Raw genomic sequence first — 17,080 nt, 5'->3', positions numbered from 1 at the left:
CACAGTTAATTCTATTAGTATGTATAAGTTAAAGAAAAAATCCCACATAAGCATTAATAAGGGTTAATCTTCAATATTTGCTCATTTTATTCTGTAAATTACTTAAATTTAATTGAAATAATTTCAGATGAATTTTGAATTTCCAATCTGCAGCATTTAATAAACTAATCATTATTTGGTGGGTGAGGGGAGGCGCCGGACAGTGTAATATAAGATACAATAATAATTTATAAATTATTAAGGGTGCATGGGGGAAAGGGGAGGAGGAAGGGAAGGGGAGGGGGGGAAAAAAAAAAAAAGGAAAATGAGCGGATTCCGGGAACCCAAGAGGCAAGCGAATTTTGGGAATGATGAGGGCAACAAATGTATAGATGTGCTTTACACAATTGATCTATGTATTGTGATGAATTGTATGAGCCCCAATAAATTGATTAATTAAAAAAATTGTAATAAATAACTTGTGGAAGAGAAGCAGTTTTATAAATATCTGTTTATACACCCCAATGCAAACATGCATTGCTAGAGGTTGTTTTAACTTTGCAATTTTGGGGTTATTGGTTAATATTGTTTCTTTTTTAGTTATGTCATTATTTTGACCGAAAGAAATAGCTTTACCTCTTATTTTATTTATTTCACTTTATACTCTTCTACTCTTTATTTTTCTCTATTTCACTTTTGCTGTTTCTTTTTTCAGCTGGGCCATATTTTTTCACAGCTGTTTCTTCTTTACTCAGGTGCAGCTTAAATGTTATTTCTAGAGAGGTCTTCCTGACTACTTTATCTAAAGAAATCGCTCACACCTCAAAACTGATATTCTCTCTGCCATTTTAATTTTTGTACATCTGAAAGGTTTATTTACCTATTTATTTTCCATTTGCTGTGATTAGAATATAAAATATGTGAGGACAAGGATTTTCTTATTCTGTGTCCTCAAAACCTAGATGCTACCCTAATACATAGTACTCCCTCAAAAAATATTGGTTGAATAAATATTACTTTAGAACAAATAGTTTTGCAGCTTCTAATGGTAAATTTAAGATCAGTAAAACATGTATTTTTTGTATTTAAACTTTCTAGCAACCAGACAATATTGTTTATGTGATGGATGCCTCCATTGGACAGGCTTGTGAAGCCCAGGCCAAAGCTTTTAAAGATAAAGTAGATGTAGCTTCAGTAATAGTGACAAAGCTTGATGGCCATGCAAAAGGTGGTGGTGCACTTAGTGCGTAAGTATCATTGATGCTGTCCTGTGTCTTAGAGTTATATATTGTGTGTGCTTATGGCTTTCTTACTGGTAGTTTGAAATACATTCCAATAATATAATATGACCTATGAAATAAAACCAATTTTGGAGGTTCTGTGGGATAGTTCTGATACAATGAAAAGAAACTTGAGTTATACACTTCTGTCTAACTGTCCACTGGAAATTGTTCTCTCTTTTGAAGTTACTTTCTGTTTCTTTTTCTTTCCAGAGTTGCTGCCACAAAAAGTCCAATTATTTTCATTGGTACAGGGGAACATATAGATGACTTCGAGCCTTTTAAAACACAGCCTTTCATCAGCAAACTTCTTGGTAAGTATAATGATGGGGACACAAATATCTGCAAGAAATAGACTTGACTTCATGACAGATTGGGATTCTAATCCTGTCTTCTCACAAACTAGTTAGGAAAATAATTTGCCGTTATGACTTATCTGAGGAGCCCTGCTAATGCTAACTTGTTAAAGCACTTGGCTGCTAAACAAAAGGATATACTTTGAACCCACTAGCCCCTCCATGGGAAAAGGATAGGGCAGTCCTCTTCTGTAAAGACCACAGCCTTGAGGTGCTTCTACTCTGTACTATAGGATTGCAGGAGTCAGAATCAACATATTAGCAGTGGGTTGGTTTTGGTATGACTTATTTTCTTCCTCTGTAAGACATCACTCACTCACTGCCATCGAGTCAGTTCTGACGCACAGTGACCTTATATGACAGCATAGAACTGCCCCTTTGGATTTTCAAGACTAATTCTTTTTTTTAACCATTTTATTGAGGGCTCTTACAGCTCTTCTAACAACCCATCCGGCCATCCTTGTGTCAAGCACATTTGTATACATATGTTGCCATCATCATTTTGAAACAATTTCTTCCTATTTGAGCCCTTGTTATCAGCTCCTCACTAAGACTGTAACTTTTTATTTATTTATTTTCTAAAAGGTGACTTTTTTTTAAAAATCATTTTATTGGGGGCTCATCCAACTCATCACAATCCATACATACATCCATTGTGTCAAGCACATTTGTACATTTGTTGCCCTCATCATTCTCAAAACATTTGTTTTGAGCTTGAGCCCTTGGTATCAGCTCCTCATGTTTTCCCCACTACTGTAACTTCGTGGGAGTAGAAAGCCTCCTCTTTTGCCTTCAGTGCAGCTGGGGATTTTGAATTGCCGGCCTTGAGGTTAGCAGCCCAACACGTAACTATTACTCCAGCTTATGGTTATTCCTTTGTGGTCAGAGTATTGAAAGGAGAATACTTGATGAAAAGTTCTTTAGAAACGTTTTACAGCACAATACAAAAATATATCATGGTGGTGGTAGTAACAATAAAATATGCGTAATGTCTCAAAGTGGTATAAAGAGCATGAATTTGGAGTTAAGCTCTCCGCTGGAGTCCTTGCTATCTCACCTCTTTATTATCATTTAACTTCTCTAGCTTCACTTCTTTGTGTAATGCATCAGTACCTGATTTGCCTACTGCACAGGACTGTTAGGTATATGAACATCTTAAAATATTGTGAAGCAAGGTATTCTATTCATTTTTCTTTTTTTATCCTTCATAGGTATGGGTGACATTGAGGGATTGATAGATAAAGTCAACGAGTTGAAGTTGGATGACAATGAAGCCCTCATAGAGAAGTTGAAACATGGTATACGAATGGCAAGAAAGCGTTTGATTTCATATGTTTCTCCTTGAGTTCATTCTGAGAAAACTAGTTTGGAATGATATTTATTAATCTAGATGAGTTATGTGTGAATAATTATAAAATTAACTAATGTATGTAGACAATCTAGCTTATCATAAACATTCAGTAATATTATTATTGATCATTCCAGTTCTACTCAAAATTATCTTTTTCCTTAATTTCCATGACTGCGTAGTCTTCTGCCTCTGCTCTTTCTTATTCACCAATAATCTATGTCTTTACCTTTTTCTTAGATGGTGGTATTTTTATGCTTCATTCTAGGCCTTTTTTTTTCTTTCAGAGCTTCAGGCTCATGTTTAATGTTTACAAGACCTTTCTTAGGTATTCTATTATTCTTGTCGTAGTTCCTGTCAAATCTGTTGTGACTCATGGTGACTTTATGAGTAATAGTGTGGGGTTAAAGGGAAGAGGGAACCCCACAAAACCACAGGTTCGGTAGGCGCAATTGCACAGCGATAATACGTAGAGATTATAGTAAAGTCATAGAGAGCATGAGAGTTAAAAGATGGAGTCAAGTAATGGAGTCAGACGCAATTCATGGTAGCATTGCTCACCTCAGCTCCGCTTGATGGTCTTCGTGGAGGGGGCTTAGCCATCAGAGAAGAAGCCACTGCTTCGTCCTCCTTAGCCACCTTCTCCAGCCACCCTTGGCCAGCCACCCTCCCGAGAACCAGGGAGCCTCCTTATTTATTGCTAACCACGCATCTTATTACTTTAGGGGGATACATCACAGCATCATGCATCACAGAGAGGGGCAATACAATTCATTCTTGAACAGGTTTGACCATTCTGGTGTCTCATACAATAAAGCAGGCAATTACTATCCTGGGAGGCATGCAAGCCCCCTGATAGCAGATAACAACCTACGTCATAGAGAGGGGATGTAACATAGGCAATACAAGCAATAGGAGGGGGATGACCTAGGGGTGAACGTACAATAGTAAGAGGAGGGAATAGGGGGGCATGTGTGGCAAGATAGTAGCCTAAGCTTAGTCATCTTAGAGTGGTCCCGGGCTTGCCTATGGGCACTGCTTCAAGGGAACAATAACAGAAAGGAATGGGCCCTATTTGGGGTGAGTCAGACTATGCAGTCTGGCCACTCTAGGTGGCTGATGTTAAGGAGAATAACCTCTGACCTATTTTCGCTGCCTAATGAACAGTCATTCTCAAGCTAAGTGGCATATATTTTGGGGAGACAACTTAAGAGAAATCCTTCTGTTCCTAACATAATAGAAAGAAACATTGCTGGTTGGTGCCATCATCGTGATTATTGATCATTTTTATTTCATTGTTGGGGCTAATTTGTCAACCCTTCTCATTTAGTATTTCCTTCATTTTTACTGATCTGAACCTCTACCAGACGTGCTATTACAAGGAAGACTTGTAAGGATCATTCTGGTTACATTTCTTCGAAGACTGATTTGTTTGTTCTTTTGGCAGTCCTAGTATATTCAGTATTCTTTGCCAACATCAAGAATCAAATGCATCGATTCTTCATTTGATTTCTTTCCTTCTGTTTCTAAAGACTTTGATTGTTGATATAAGTAGAAGGAAATTGTTGACAACTTCTACTTTTTCTCCATTTACCATGATGTTGCTTATGGGTCCAGTTGGGAACATTCTGGAGGAGCCCTAGTAGCATAGTAGTTACTGATTGGGCTGTGATCTGAAAGGTCCACATTCTGAAACTGCCAGCCACTCCAAGGGAGAAAGACGGGGCTCTCTATTTTCGTGAACAGTTACACCCTCTGAATCTCACAGGGACAGTTGTACGCTGTACTATAGGGCCACTGTGTGTCGACATAGACTCAGTGGCAGTGAGCTTTCTTTTTTTGTAGTTTGGGAAGATTTTTGTTTTATTCTTGGGATATTCTATAGACAACTCAAATTTAACATCTCTATCACCATATATCCTAGCCTTTTACTCCATTGTTGCTGATAGTGAATATTAACATTACCCATTTTGTCAGAGTCAGCAATCTGTGTCTTGTCATTGACTAGCTCTTCCTCATTCGGTCTTCTTTCATTGGTCAATAAGTCCTAATGATTATACCTCCTCAATAAAATATCAACATTCTTGTTTTCTTCAGCTTCTTTGCAACTCTAATAGTTCATACAACCCAGATCATCTTTTGCCTACATCACTTACTAAAAGTCTATACAGATCTTCCAACTTTCTTTGACCTAGTTTTACACTGCAACCAAAATGAACTTTCCTAAATGGCTCCACCACCTAGCCCACATTTTGAACATTTTTTAGAGAGAGAGAGAGAGAGAGAGTGTGTGTGTGTGTGTGTGTGTGTGTGTGTGTGTGTGTTGGGGGAGTGCTTTGTTTTTACCATTCACGCCCCAGCCATACTAAACTTCTCAATTTCTCAAATGCAGAGCGCTCTCAGTGTGGGGCCTTTACCTTTGTTAGGCCTTTGGTGTCAGCTAGACATGTGTTCTCTTTTTCCTTCCTCTACCTTAGTATCCTGCCAAACTGGCTCAGCCCTGCTCAGACTTCAGATGGCTCCTTAAAGTCCTCATTCAGAGATCGTTTCCTAATCCCTACTTTAAGTTAGAACCCGTGCTGTACATTTCCGTCACACCCTATAATTGTCATATTACTCATCACGTTAACTTGATGTCTGTCTTCCCTTCTTAAGAGTAAAGGTGGAGTTCACAACTGTGTTTTTTCATCTTTCATATTCACAGGAGCTAGCACGGTGTCTGGCAGTCAAGAAATAGTTGATGATTCTTCCCCAAGTGCCATTGCCCACCCACCCCCATGCCATCCCCTTTCTTTCACTTAAATAATGTGGCTCTGCCTCCACTATCCCTGTGACTGCTTCCATTTGGGGGGGTTCCAGTATTTGACAGTGTTAGCTGCCTTTGACTTTTTGGAATTCTTCACTTGATTTCCATAACAGGAATTTCTTATATAATTCAAACTTATCTAGTCAAGTATCTAGTCTTTTAATTTTTGTTATTATCAAGCCCTTTAATTTTAGTCATTCTAATAGGTAAAGTGTCTCTGCCTTGTTTTAAGAAGTTTTGTAAAATTGTATAGGCCTGTCTTCTCTGATACTATAAGCTTCTTTAGAATATGATCTTTTTCTGTATAGTCTTTATAATAGTCATTTTGTGATCGTGTGTGTGTGTGTGTGTGTGTTATAGAGTAACTAGTGGATATTTATAAATGTGCTTCACAACGAACTCATAATAAAAAGATTCATTTTATTGAATTGAAACATTCATCTATTGTTATCATTTGTATTTCAGGCCAGTTTACATTACGAGATATGTATGAGCAATTTCAAAACATCATGAAAATGGGCCCCTTCAGTCAGATTCTGGTTAGTTATTGTAAAAAAAAAAATTTCTACCTAATTTTATTGTTCATTCAAATTTCTAACAATATATGCATTTCCTTTTCGTTGTTTTTAACATTTTGGTATTTGAAGACTTCATATTAAAATTAAAACTAATAGTTAATTGTGAACAGTCTGAGCCACCTTAAATGATTACTAATTACATATTTAAAAATGTGTATTTTAGGGGATGATCCCTGGCTTTGGAACAGATTTTATGAGCAAAGGAAATGAACAGGAGTCAATGGCAAGGTTAAAGAAATTAATGACGATAATGGATAGTATGAATGATCAAGGTAAGATGGTGTGCTACTTGGAAAGTGATGTTCTAAATATCAGCAAGTTGAGAGTTTTATTATATCCTTGTGAATAAGATGGGAGAGCTGGAAGATTATTATTGGGTATATTTATAGCAACTTGAAAGCCTTATGTTTATTGGGTTGACTTCATTGTTGAGAAATGTCTATCACACGGCTTTTACAGATGAGCCCCGTGGATAGAGCGCTCGTTCTCCATGATGTTGGTAGAATTAACTTAAAAGGGGGTGGGGCAAAGTAAAATTTGGGAATGCTGGCTTAAGCAGAGTTTATTAAATTTACTTATGGAAACTCGTACAGCTTTAATATGTACGCTAGAAATATCTGTAAGAGTGGGTTAACTTAAGCAATGTTGACAAACTTCTTTGCTGTGAAACCCTCAAGATATCAGTCTTCTGAGACGTATACTGCTTTTACCTTTGTAATTCTACTCCTGCACATCATTTCTTTACATGATCCTTAGCCCATTAGCATTTCTATTCTATGGCTCCTTCTATTCCCAGAGTTTTAACACTCTTTTTCATGTTATCTAGCAGATATAAAGCTTTATCATCCTTTTCAGGCTTTTTACTCTGTATGAATGGTGTTTATTGGTTGTTCTAGGAATTACAATATAATTAGTATAATTTACCATTTCTAATGGAATGTAGAAATCTTAGCCTTACCTTAGAATTAATATGTTCTATTTGTGAAATAATTCTTTTATCTGTTCTCTTTCCTTTGTGTGTACTGATGCTGTATTAGTGTACATGCTTAGCATTTTCCTGGGTTACTGCGCCAACCTCCTAACATTTCCCTTTTTTTTCATCACTTCTCTCTCAATCTGTAATCCTCACTGCTATCAAAGCATCTTTCTAAGAATAAACATTCTGGGGTCATTATCTTCATAATGAATGCTAAACTTTTAGTCATGGCACCTAAATTAATAATTAAATTAATAGCAAATAAATTAATCAAAACAATAAAATAATGAAATTAATAAATGTAATCTTATCCTTATCAACTGTTACAGTCTCTTAATTCTCTCTACTCTCTGGGCATGTTTCTTACACACACAATTAATTTAGTTTGTCTCAGAAGCTCTGTTTTCCTTCCAGGAATGTTGTTTTTTCCTTTCTCTTAATTTATACTTACACTTCAAGACTGCTTAGCTAAAGGAAGCCTATCACGCCTTTTCTGATTTATTTCCTTTCTTAAAGTTTTCTTTTACCATTTCCTTAGGGCTGGCATATTGCTTTCCATAATGTGCTGTCATTAATCTGTTTTCCACTTGATTTGCGCTCCTGGAAAAAATAGAATACTGTATGTTTCTTAAATATTTTATAATGAATTTGTGACTTTAAAGATGCAGTTTTGAAATGTATTTAGAGGTGTAAACTAAGTTTTTATGAGATAACCTTTGCATTGCTTTCATAATCCAGCTTCACCTGAATTTCGGCTAACTTCTGCACAATATGTATAAAAGGATACAGACAAATTAGATGATCTATTTAGGAAATCAGGATAATAGAAGAGGTTGTAAACCATGTTATAAGAGGAATGTAAACAGTTGGATATTTGTCACCTAGAGAAAATTCACAGGAAATGCAATAACTCTCAAATGTTTGAAAGCCTAATCTTTTTTCCTGGCAAGGAGATAAGAGACCTATGTGAATAGGAACACATGCCCAGCAATCATATTTAGATTTAATATTTACAAAAATGTCCCGTAACTATAGCTTTGTCCCTATGCCTGGTGGCATAATGATTCTGAGTTTGGCTGCTAACTGCAAGGTCGCAGTTAGAAACCAGCAGTCGCTCCTCGGGACAGAGACGGGCCTTTCTACTCCCATCGCAGTCACAGACTTGGAAACTCACAGGCGCAGTTCGACCCTGTCCTATAGGGGTGCTATAAGCTGGCATTGACTCAATGGCAGTGAGGTTTTGTTAGTTTGTTTTAAATAACTATGCCAGAATGACATTGTTAGATTATTAGTGTTGCATGCTGTTAAGTCAGTTCCTACTCATAGCAACGTACCTACCATGTTTCCCTGAAAACGAGACATACCCATAAAATAAGCCGTAGCAGGATATCTAAGCATTTGCGCAATATAAGCCATACCCCGAATATAAGACCTAGTGACAGGCGTGGCTCTGCAGCGCACTAGCGCGGAGTGGTCACTAAAATGGGCAGCCCTTCTCGTCTGCCCCCTCGTGACAGCTGCTGCCTCGGAGGTGACCAAAGAGGTGTGGGCAGCCCCATCCACAAGGTCGGCTCCCCTGTCAGGTCCCGTTCGTTCTATGCGTGCTGCAAGCTGAGGCAGAGAGGGAGACAGAGACAGTGAAAGCAAGTCTCCTCCATGAAGTGAGGAGCAGGATGCTCTGCTTTAGGTATTGTGTGTCCTCAGGGGAAGGAGTAATGCTGTGGCTGCCGTTTGACTCAGCACTGTGGGTCGATGTTCCAGAATAAGACGACTTAACTATGCGTGAATAAATGTAGAACATTGTACCATACTTAATAAAAATAAGACATCCGCCGAAAATAAGCCATAGTGTATCTTCTTGAGGAAAAAACAAATATAAGACAGTGTCTCATTTTCAGGGAAACACGGAATGTACAACAGAATGAAGCACTGCCCGGTCCTGCACCATCCTTGTAATCACTGTTAGGTTGGAGCCCCTGTATCAGTATATCTTGTTAAGGGTCTTCCTCTGTATCGATGCCTTCTATTTTACCAAGCATAGTGTTCTTTCCCTGGGTCTGGTCTCTCCTGGTAACATGTCCAAAGTACAGGAGACACAGTGTTACCCTCCTCGTTTCTAAGGAGGATTCTAGTTGTACTTCTTCCAAGACAGATTTGTTCTTCTGGAAGTCTCTGGCATTTCAGTATTCTTTGCCAACACTGTAATTCAAATAGATTACTTCTCCTTTGGTCTTGGTCTTCCTATTCCCTGTCCTGCTTTCACCTGCGTATGAGGCTGTTGAAAATACCATGGTGGATCAGATGTAGCTTAGCCATCAAAGAGACATCCTTACTCTTCGGTACTTTATAAAGAGGTCTTATGCAGCAGATTTGCCTAATATAATGTGCTTGATTTCTTGAATGCTGTTTCCATGTGTATTGTTCATGGATTCAAACAAGATGAGATCCTTAGTTACAGGCCACACCAAAGGCTGCTATTTGTTTTTCATTAGCAAATGCTTCAATTCTTCCTCACCTTCAGCAAGTAAGGCTATGTTATCTGCATATCTGCAGTATGCCTTATTAAGCAGTTTGTCATAATTCCTAGGTATGTTAGACCAAAGTTAGATGACTACTTATTGGGGGAGATATTGTAGGAAGACAATACAGATTTTTTTGTATTTTACTTGAATTATGGGTGATACTATGTGTATTTTATCTCTTTAAAAATTATATCACCTAAGCTCTGTGATGTTATATATTGCCTATTTGTAAATAACTGCTTTGATAATTGTTGAAGTGTTCTATGTAAGTAAAAATAATTGGCCCTTGCCTACAGAACTGGACAGTACAGATGGTGCTAAGGTTTTTAGTAAGCAGCCTGGAAGAATCCAAAGAGTAGCAAGAGGATCAGGTGTGTCAACAAGAGACGTCCAAGAACTTTTAACACAATATACTAAATTTGCACAAATGGTGAAAAAGATGGGTGGTATCAAAGGACTTTTCAAAGGTAAGAAAAATAACAAACCCCTTGTTAGTTACCAGATTGAAAGGAAAGAAGGAAATAGAGAAACTAAAACTTAAAAGTGGACATACTACTATCAGTATTGGAAAATTCACCACTGAATTTCATGTTATATTTAAGTATTTTCAGGATTTATAATGTGATCTGTAAATTGTTTTCAGGTTCAGACTTTTTGGTGTGCATTAATACTAAAAACAAAAAATTAATACAAGAAACGTAATTTTATTTTAATAAATGTTTAATATGTATTTAGAATATTTATAGACTACAAGAATGTATTTGTTAAAAATTACCTTTACTCAGAATATCTCAGGGATTCTTTTGCAAAAGGATATTTGTAATTACTACATTTGTATGATACATCATGATTATTTTTCCATAATGCCAAATTATTCATCAAAATAAAATTTTAAAGCACTGAACACAATGCATTCCAATTGAATGTTATGTAAAATCTCTTTATTGGGCTGATTCCTATTAGGGCTATTAAAGTTGATGTGTTACATTCTTAGGCATCTATTTTATACAGATTTTGATTTCTTGAAGGATACATTACTATTAGCTTATGGCCATTCTTAAGGTTTTACTACATGTTTCTGGGGGATTATTTATTCTCGAGATAGGTTGAACAAATTTATATTCTTGATAATCAACAGGATTGTCAGTTTTTTTTGCAGTCTTTTTTAGGGTTAGGGATTTTTATGTCTTGATCAGAAATATGCTTGATGCTGAATATGCTTTGTAATAATTTAGTATTTCCGTATAAGTGGTCAGTATCTTTTCAACGACTTTTTAAAATAACCGAAGTGTAACACTTCTTTAAATATCTACTGGTTTGAATTTCTTTTGTGAATCACTGCTTCCTGTTTCTTGCCCTTTTGTGTTTTGTTTCCCCTAACAATTTTGTAGTAACTTTAAAATTTCTGGTTTCTGTCTGCAAATATTTTTCTCTACTTTTTAATTTGCTTTTTAAAAATATTTTCAATAAACAAAAGTTTTCACTTTTAATGTAGTTAAGCCTATCCATCTTTTCCTGTATGATTTTTTTAAAGATCATAAACTTCTCCCCCATGTCAACACCATAGTAGTGTATGTTTTCTGTTTTACTTTTTTCCTGATACTAATTTAGCTGTGTGTGAGGTAAGATGATGTTTGTTTCCAAAGAGTTAATCACCTGCCCAGTATTTTGGTTTCGTTTTCCATAATATCAATACCAAAATGAATTTATTATTCTTTAAAATGTTGATTAGGCTGTTAAGTAAATGACAAATAATAACACTTTCTAAAAACAGTGAGTACTTACAGATTTTTTTAAGTCACATTTTTATCTTTGACCCTTTATTATTCTTGCTTGCTGTATTCTACTTTTTTCTTGTGACACAAAAGTTATCTAAATAGGAATCTTTAAAATTCGCTAATTCCCAACAGTATATGTTATTGCCAATAGTAATTAGTAAATATATCAGTTTACTATGTGAGAGGACTTAAGGTTTATGGAAAAATTGAAATAAAAGACAATGGAATTTTTTCACAAAATCTTTGAAGCCTTCTTTATATTTCCCAAATGACTGACTGTTGATAGAACCTACTGCAGTTTCTTCAGTCCAATCATATATATGAATGCTCTGTAAAGGCACAACCAACATCCGTGTCACACTACCCTAGTAATTTTTTTTATGTTTTAAGTCCTTGAAACAAACTCAGAGTAAATCAGCAATGAACATGGAAATTCATATCTTCCACTGGTTTAGCGATCATGAATTTTTCACAGATTTTTTAATGTTTTGACATAAAAATATCTTGTATTCATTCACAATTTACAGTTGGTTATTTGTATAATTTTTTCAGGTTAGCCAGTTTTGATCAGAGATTAAAGGCAGCTTTGATTTTTGTTTTCATTAATTGCTCCTAAGAAGTACTATACTTAATAATCCTCCAAAAATCAAAATTTTGCTGAGACATCTATTTATTTCTTGATGTTTCAGTGACTTTTTACTTCTTGTCTCTTTTGAGAACAAATATTCTCAGAAGGATGCTTTCAGCCTTTCAGCTCCTGACTGCATTTCTTTCATTGGCTTTCCTGTTTACTGTGGAATTTCAGCTAAGTCTGTGGAAATTCATTAACAAATGAGGATGCATTTTTTTTCTCTGAATGCATCTTTAATGCATTTTTTCTCTATGCATTTTTAACCTCTGAAGTTTTCTTTATTTTTTACATTATCTTAACATTTAGAAGTCTTTTCTCTCATAGATTCATTCTGTCATGCAAATTTATCAACAATCCAATCTCTTATTTGATTGACTTGTGTCTATTACTTAAACTTAGCTCTTTGGTTAGCATTCCCCATATTGCTACTAAATAATTGTTGTTATATAGTAACATTAATAACCAGTGGAAATAGTTTTGCCTATAGAAGCTAATCCAGAAGTATAAATAATATTAACAAATATCTTAGCCCTTAGGAAAGTCCCTTTAATGTTCCTTAATTGTTTAAGAATAGAATTTTACTTTTTCTTTCTCAAAAACACAATATACAAATGATAAAAAATTAAAACAATACATTAAAATAGAAATAGCTATCAGTGATATATTTTTCCCTCTGTATTTCTCAATTCATCAAACTTTGCTTGCTATATGATTACTATATTTTTTACAAAGTACCCATATAAATAACATGCACGTCACAGCATAGCACGAACAGTGGTTTTCAAAGCCCATATAATGTCCATATTGCTTGTGTAAATATTTATGTTGTATATTTTATAGTGGTACAGCCATATTTTTTTCTTATACAGGTGGTGACATGTCTAAGAATGTCAGCCAGTCTCAGATGGCAAAATTGAATCAACAAATGGCCAAAATGATGGATCCAAGAGTTCTTCATCATATGGGTAAAAAATACAAAGTTGTTTACAGTTGCTCATACTGTTAAGGACCAAGTTTCAGTAACAGAGTTATTGTTTTCATATTTTAAAAATCTGTTCAAAAGCTGTGGTATTAACGCAGTGGGTCTCAACCTTCCTAAAGCCACAACCCTTTAACACCATTCTTCACGTCTGGTATCCCCCAACCATAAAATTATTTTCATTACTACTTCATAACTGTAATTTTGCTAATGTTATGAACCGGGCAACCCTTGTGAAAGGGTCAATCGACCCCCAAAGGGGTCACGACCCACAGGTTAAGAACCGCTATATTAAAGGAAAATGATTATATGAATCTTAAGGTGAATGGTTGTCTTTTTTCTGTTTGAGCTTAGGTTTTAATCATTCCTATTTTGCCGCTGTGTGATTTTTTTTTAAAGCAAATTATTTAACCCTCTTTTGTTAATTTTGCTATTCTAGTGATCTTTTACCCTATTTAGAAACCTGCATATTTTCAAAATCTGTGAGAGTCTAGAGTTTAATGGGACTGGGAGGTTTTCCCATATCTCTCAAGTTTGCCACTTTTTATAGTGTGTTATCTTTACCCTTTCCTATCATTCTCCATCAGTAGGAAATACATTTTCTTTGCTTCACACAGATTCTTGCTTTCACAAATTATATTGAAAAAAGATTTTACATCCTATTTTTATTATTTAATCTTTGAAAAATTCCTTAAACTTTTGACCCTCATTTTCCCTTCTGTAAAATGACAATGTCTCAGTAAGAAATTATGACATTAAATGAGCTAAGAAGCCCCAGTGGTACTGTGGGTTAGTTGTTGGGCTGCCAACTGCAGGTTGGATGTTCAAACCGACCAGCCACTCCAAGGGAGAAAGATGATGCTGTGTGCTCTGTAAAACTTTATTGTCTCAAAAATCCTATAGAGCAGTTGTACTTTGTTCTTTGGAGTCGCCGTAAGTCAGAATTGACTTGACAGCAGTGGGCAATGTATATGAAAGCATTTAGAACAGCTCTGAGTAGTCCTGGTGTCACAGTGGTGAAGCACTAGACTACTAAACTACCAAGTGTGAAAGGTCAGTGATTGGACTCCACCTCCCTCTACATGGGAGGAAGATGCAGCAATCTGCTTTGGTATGAATACAGTCTTGGAAATATGTGCAGTTGTATTCTACAGGGTTGTTGTGAGTCACCCTTGACTCGTTGACACACACCACCACCTATAGTACAGTCTGGACACTACCAAACCAAACTTACCACCTCCAAGTGGATGGCAGCTCTTAGTGGCCTATTAGGACGGGGTAGAACTGCCCCTGTGAGTTTCCGAGACTCTCTGCAGAAGTAAAAAGCCCCATCTTTCTCCGGCTGTTGGTTTCAAACTGTTAACCCTGCAGATCACAGCCCAAAGCATAACCACTGTGCCACCAGGTCTCTAGTAGATGCTTAAGTGTTGAGTTCTTTCCATCCTATGGACTTATTCAAGGTGCACTAGTATTAAGTCAGTTCCAACTCATAGTGACCCTGTAAGACGGGGTAGAAATGTTCCTGGTAGGTTTCTTAGAATATAACTACAAGAGTAGAAAGCCCCAACTCTCTCCCTTGGAGCAGCTGATAGATCTGAACTAAGGACCCTGTCATCAACCCAACATGGAACCAACTAAGCTACTAGGATCTGATTGATTACTTTTAATGTAATTTTGTACTATGCATTGCAAGAGTTTGGGCATCCCCCCAATTTTTTTTAAAGTTTATTGACCCCCTACTATTTGACAGGTACTGCCCCTTCCCACCTTCTGAACTGCATTTTTGGCAAACACGGCCCTTTTGTTTGTTATGGTTAATCGTCCTCAAGAACATTTTTTTCACAAATGCTTTGTTCAGTTCATGGGCCTATTTGGCTGAAAGGTGAACTCTGTGATTGGTTTCATTTCCAATGAAACCTTCATTTTGAAGGGTGCTAGGGCCATGGTCTTTGAGGGTCCCACCAGCCTCTGTCAGATCAGTAAATTTTATCTTTCTAATTACAAGTTTGTTGTACATGTTTCTATTTTGCTCCTCATTATTGTGGTCAGTGTGGTAATTGGCATCATCTAGATAATAAAAAATTATAATTTGTATATTCTTTAAAGCTGATGACTAAATAAATATAATCAAAACTAAATACCCATATATACTCAAGTATAAGCCGGCCCGAATATCAGTCAAGGCTCCTAATTTTACCACAAAAACTGCATTAAAAATGTGCTGAAAAACTTAGCTTATACTCCAATATATATGGTATTTTTAAAAAAAAGAAACTTAAGGAGAAAGTGGTAAAAATGTCGACTTTTGCTTAATAATGTTCTATTTTTATTATAGGTGGCATGGCAGGACTTCAGTCGATGATGAGGCAGTTTCAACAGGGTGCTGCTGGCAATATGAAAGGCATGATGGGATTCAATAATATGTAAAGAAGATGCCTTAATATAAATTGACTCGATTACATTATTTGCTGAGACCTCAATAGTTTCCCTCTTTTTTGCAAATGGTGTACGGGGAAACAAAACAAGTATTTTTTCTTGCCTTTTTTCTTTTCTTCTTGTCATTTCCCCCTTTCTTCGCTCTCTTTCTCTCCCTTCTTTCCCTCCCTCTGCTCAAAGGGAGGGATATATGGTGTTTGGGGAAATCACTATATTTCTGCTTTACAGACATCTTCTTGTCAGTTTCCACACTGTACACTTGAGTTAAATCATGATGTGAAATTTTAGTACATAAAAGGTTTTTAATTGTCTCAAAGGCCAAGCATTACATTTTTAAACAGTTATAGTCAGTAGTTACATGATGTCTCAATAAAAGTGCTGTAAAATAAACTTCGATGTGGCTATAAGTTGAAAAGTTGTTAACGTTCTTTATATTATATTATCAGTGTATCACACAGAAAGGCAAATGAAAAGTTGGTACATGCTGTTTAAAACTATGTCTGGAAATGTAATTTTCATGAGAAATATGGTAGAGTAACTTCACCATGAGGGTATTAGAAATTTTGTTTAACTTAAAATGATTGAGATAACTTTGCCATTGAATATTTTAGCTGTGCAATTTAAATTGAAACAATTTGGTTACAGTTCACAATATATATGTTTTGTATATAACTTGCATTTTTTACCTCATATATTTGAAGCCTTAATGGCAATATTTCATTTTTAAAGCCAATTCTTTTATTTCTTACTACATATCAAAAATATGCTTGAAGAAATTGCTATGATTTGATGGTAATTGCTCATGTATAGACCTTCTGATGTTAAAATAATTGCAAATATTAGGTTGTCACTACTATATATTAAAAATATGAGACAAAAAATTGATCTGGTTACTGGTTATCTTGAATTGCTACACAGTTCATTTAGAAAAATGACTTTTAACTAAATCGTAATGTAAAATACTAGAATAACTCTTCTGCCTACTCATTATTGATGTGAAGATCATACATAAGGTATAGATAGCACTGTATTTTGAACTAGGATGAGTTCGACAAAGAATTTAATATAGTCGCAGGAGGGAGAAAGCAAAAAAATGGCTGACTTACTATGTAAAACCTATTATTCAAATGTTTTATAAAGGTCTTATATAAGTCAATGTATATTTTAAAAATAGTTAAGAATAAAATTGATTTTATTTCCCACTAATTTTTTTCACCAGCTAAAAATTAAGAGTTGCCCTATAGAGCATTGTATATCCCCCCAAATTGGCACATCTTGTCTTCTGGAGATCCAGCTATAGAAATTTGGTAATAAAGAAAATACTCCTTATAAAAATATTTTGTAATTCCACTTATATATACCTTATTTTCTGGGTATGCATTTTTGTAACTTCTGCCCTCAAAGTACTTTC

The 17,080-nt window shown here is 35.7% G+C and overlaps 1 protein-coding gene across 2 annotated transcripts in view; it reads left to right on the top strand.

The window, feature by feature from the left end:
• Positions 1-16,084, top strand: part of SRP54 (signal recognition particle 54) — a 45,774-nt gene extending 29,690 nt beyond the window's left edge. For both annotated transcript variants that reach the window (XM_045287957.1, XM_004698526.2), the window contains 8 exons: positions 1,078-1,226; positions 1,473-1,573; positions 2,827-2,913; positions 6,235-6,308; positions 6,511-6,619; positions 10,142-10,312; positions 13,124-13,219; positions 15,569-16,084. In XM_045287957.1, the coding sequence (XP_045143892.1) occupies positions 1,078-1,226; positions 1,473-1,573; positions 2,827-2,913; positions 6,235-6,308; positions 6,511-6,619; positions 10,142-10,312; positions 13,124-13,219; positions 15,569-15,660 (879 nt within the window). In that variant the 3' untranslated portion in view covers positions 15,661-16,084. The remainder of the gene's footprint in view (positions 1-1,077; positions 1,227-1,472; positions 1,574-2,826; positions 2,914-6,234; positions 6,309-6,510; positions 6,620-10,141; positions 10,313-13,123; positions 13,220-15,568) is intronic.
• Positions 16,085-17,080: the final 996 nt, after the last annotated feature.

This window comes from Echinops telfairi, unplaced genomic scaffold (genome assembly GCF_000313985.2).
Source record: "Echinops telfairi isolate 266 unplaced genomic scaffold, ASM31398v2 ScPeMD7_18;HRSCAF=68, whole genome shotgun sequence".
Classification (NCBI taxonomy): Eukaryota; Metazoa; Chordata; class Mammalia; order Afrosoricida; family Tenrecidae; genus Echinops; species Echinops telfairi.
Note: the sequence above shows the minus strand (reverse complement) of the source record. Positions and strands in the feature narration are given on the sequence as shown.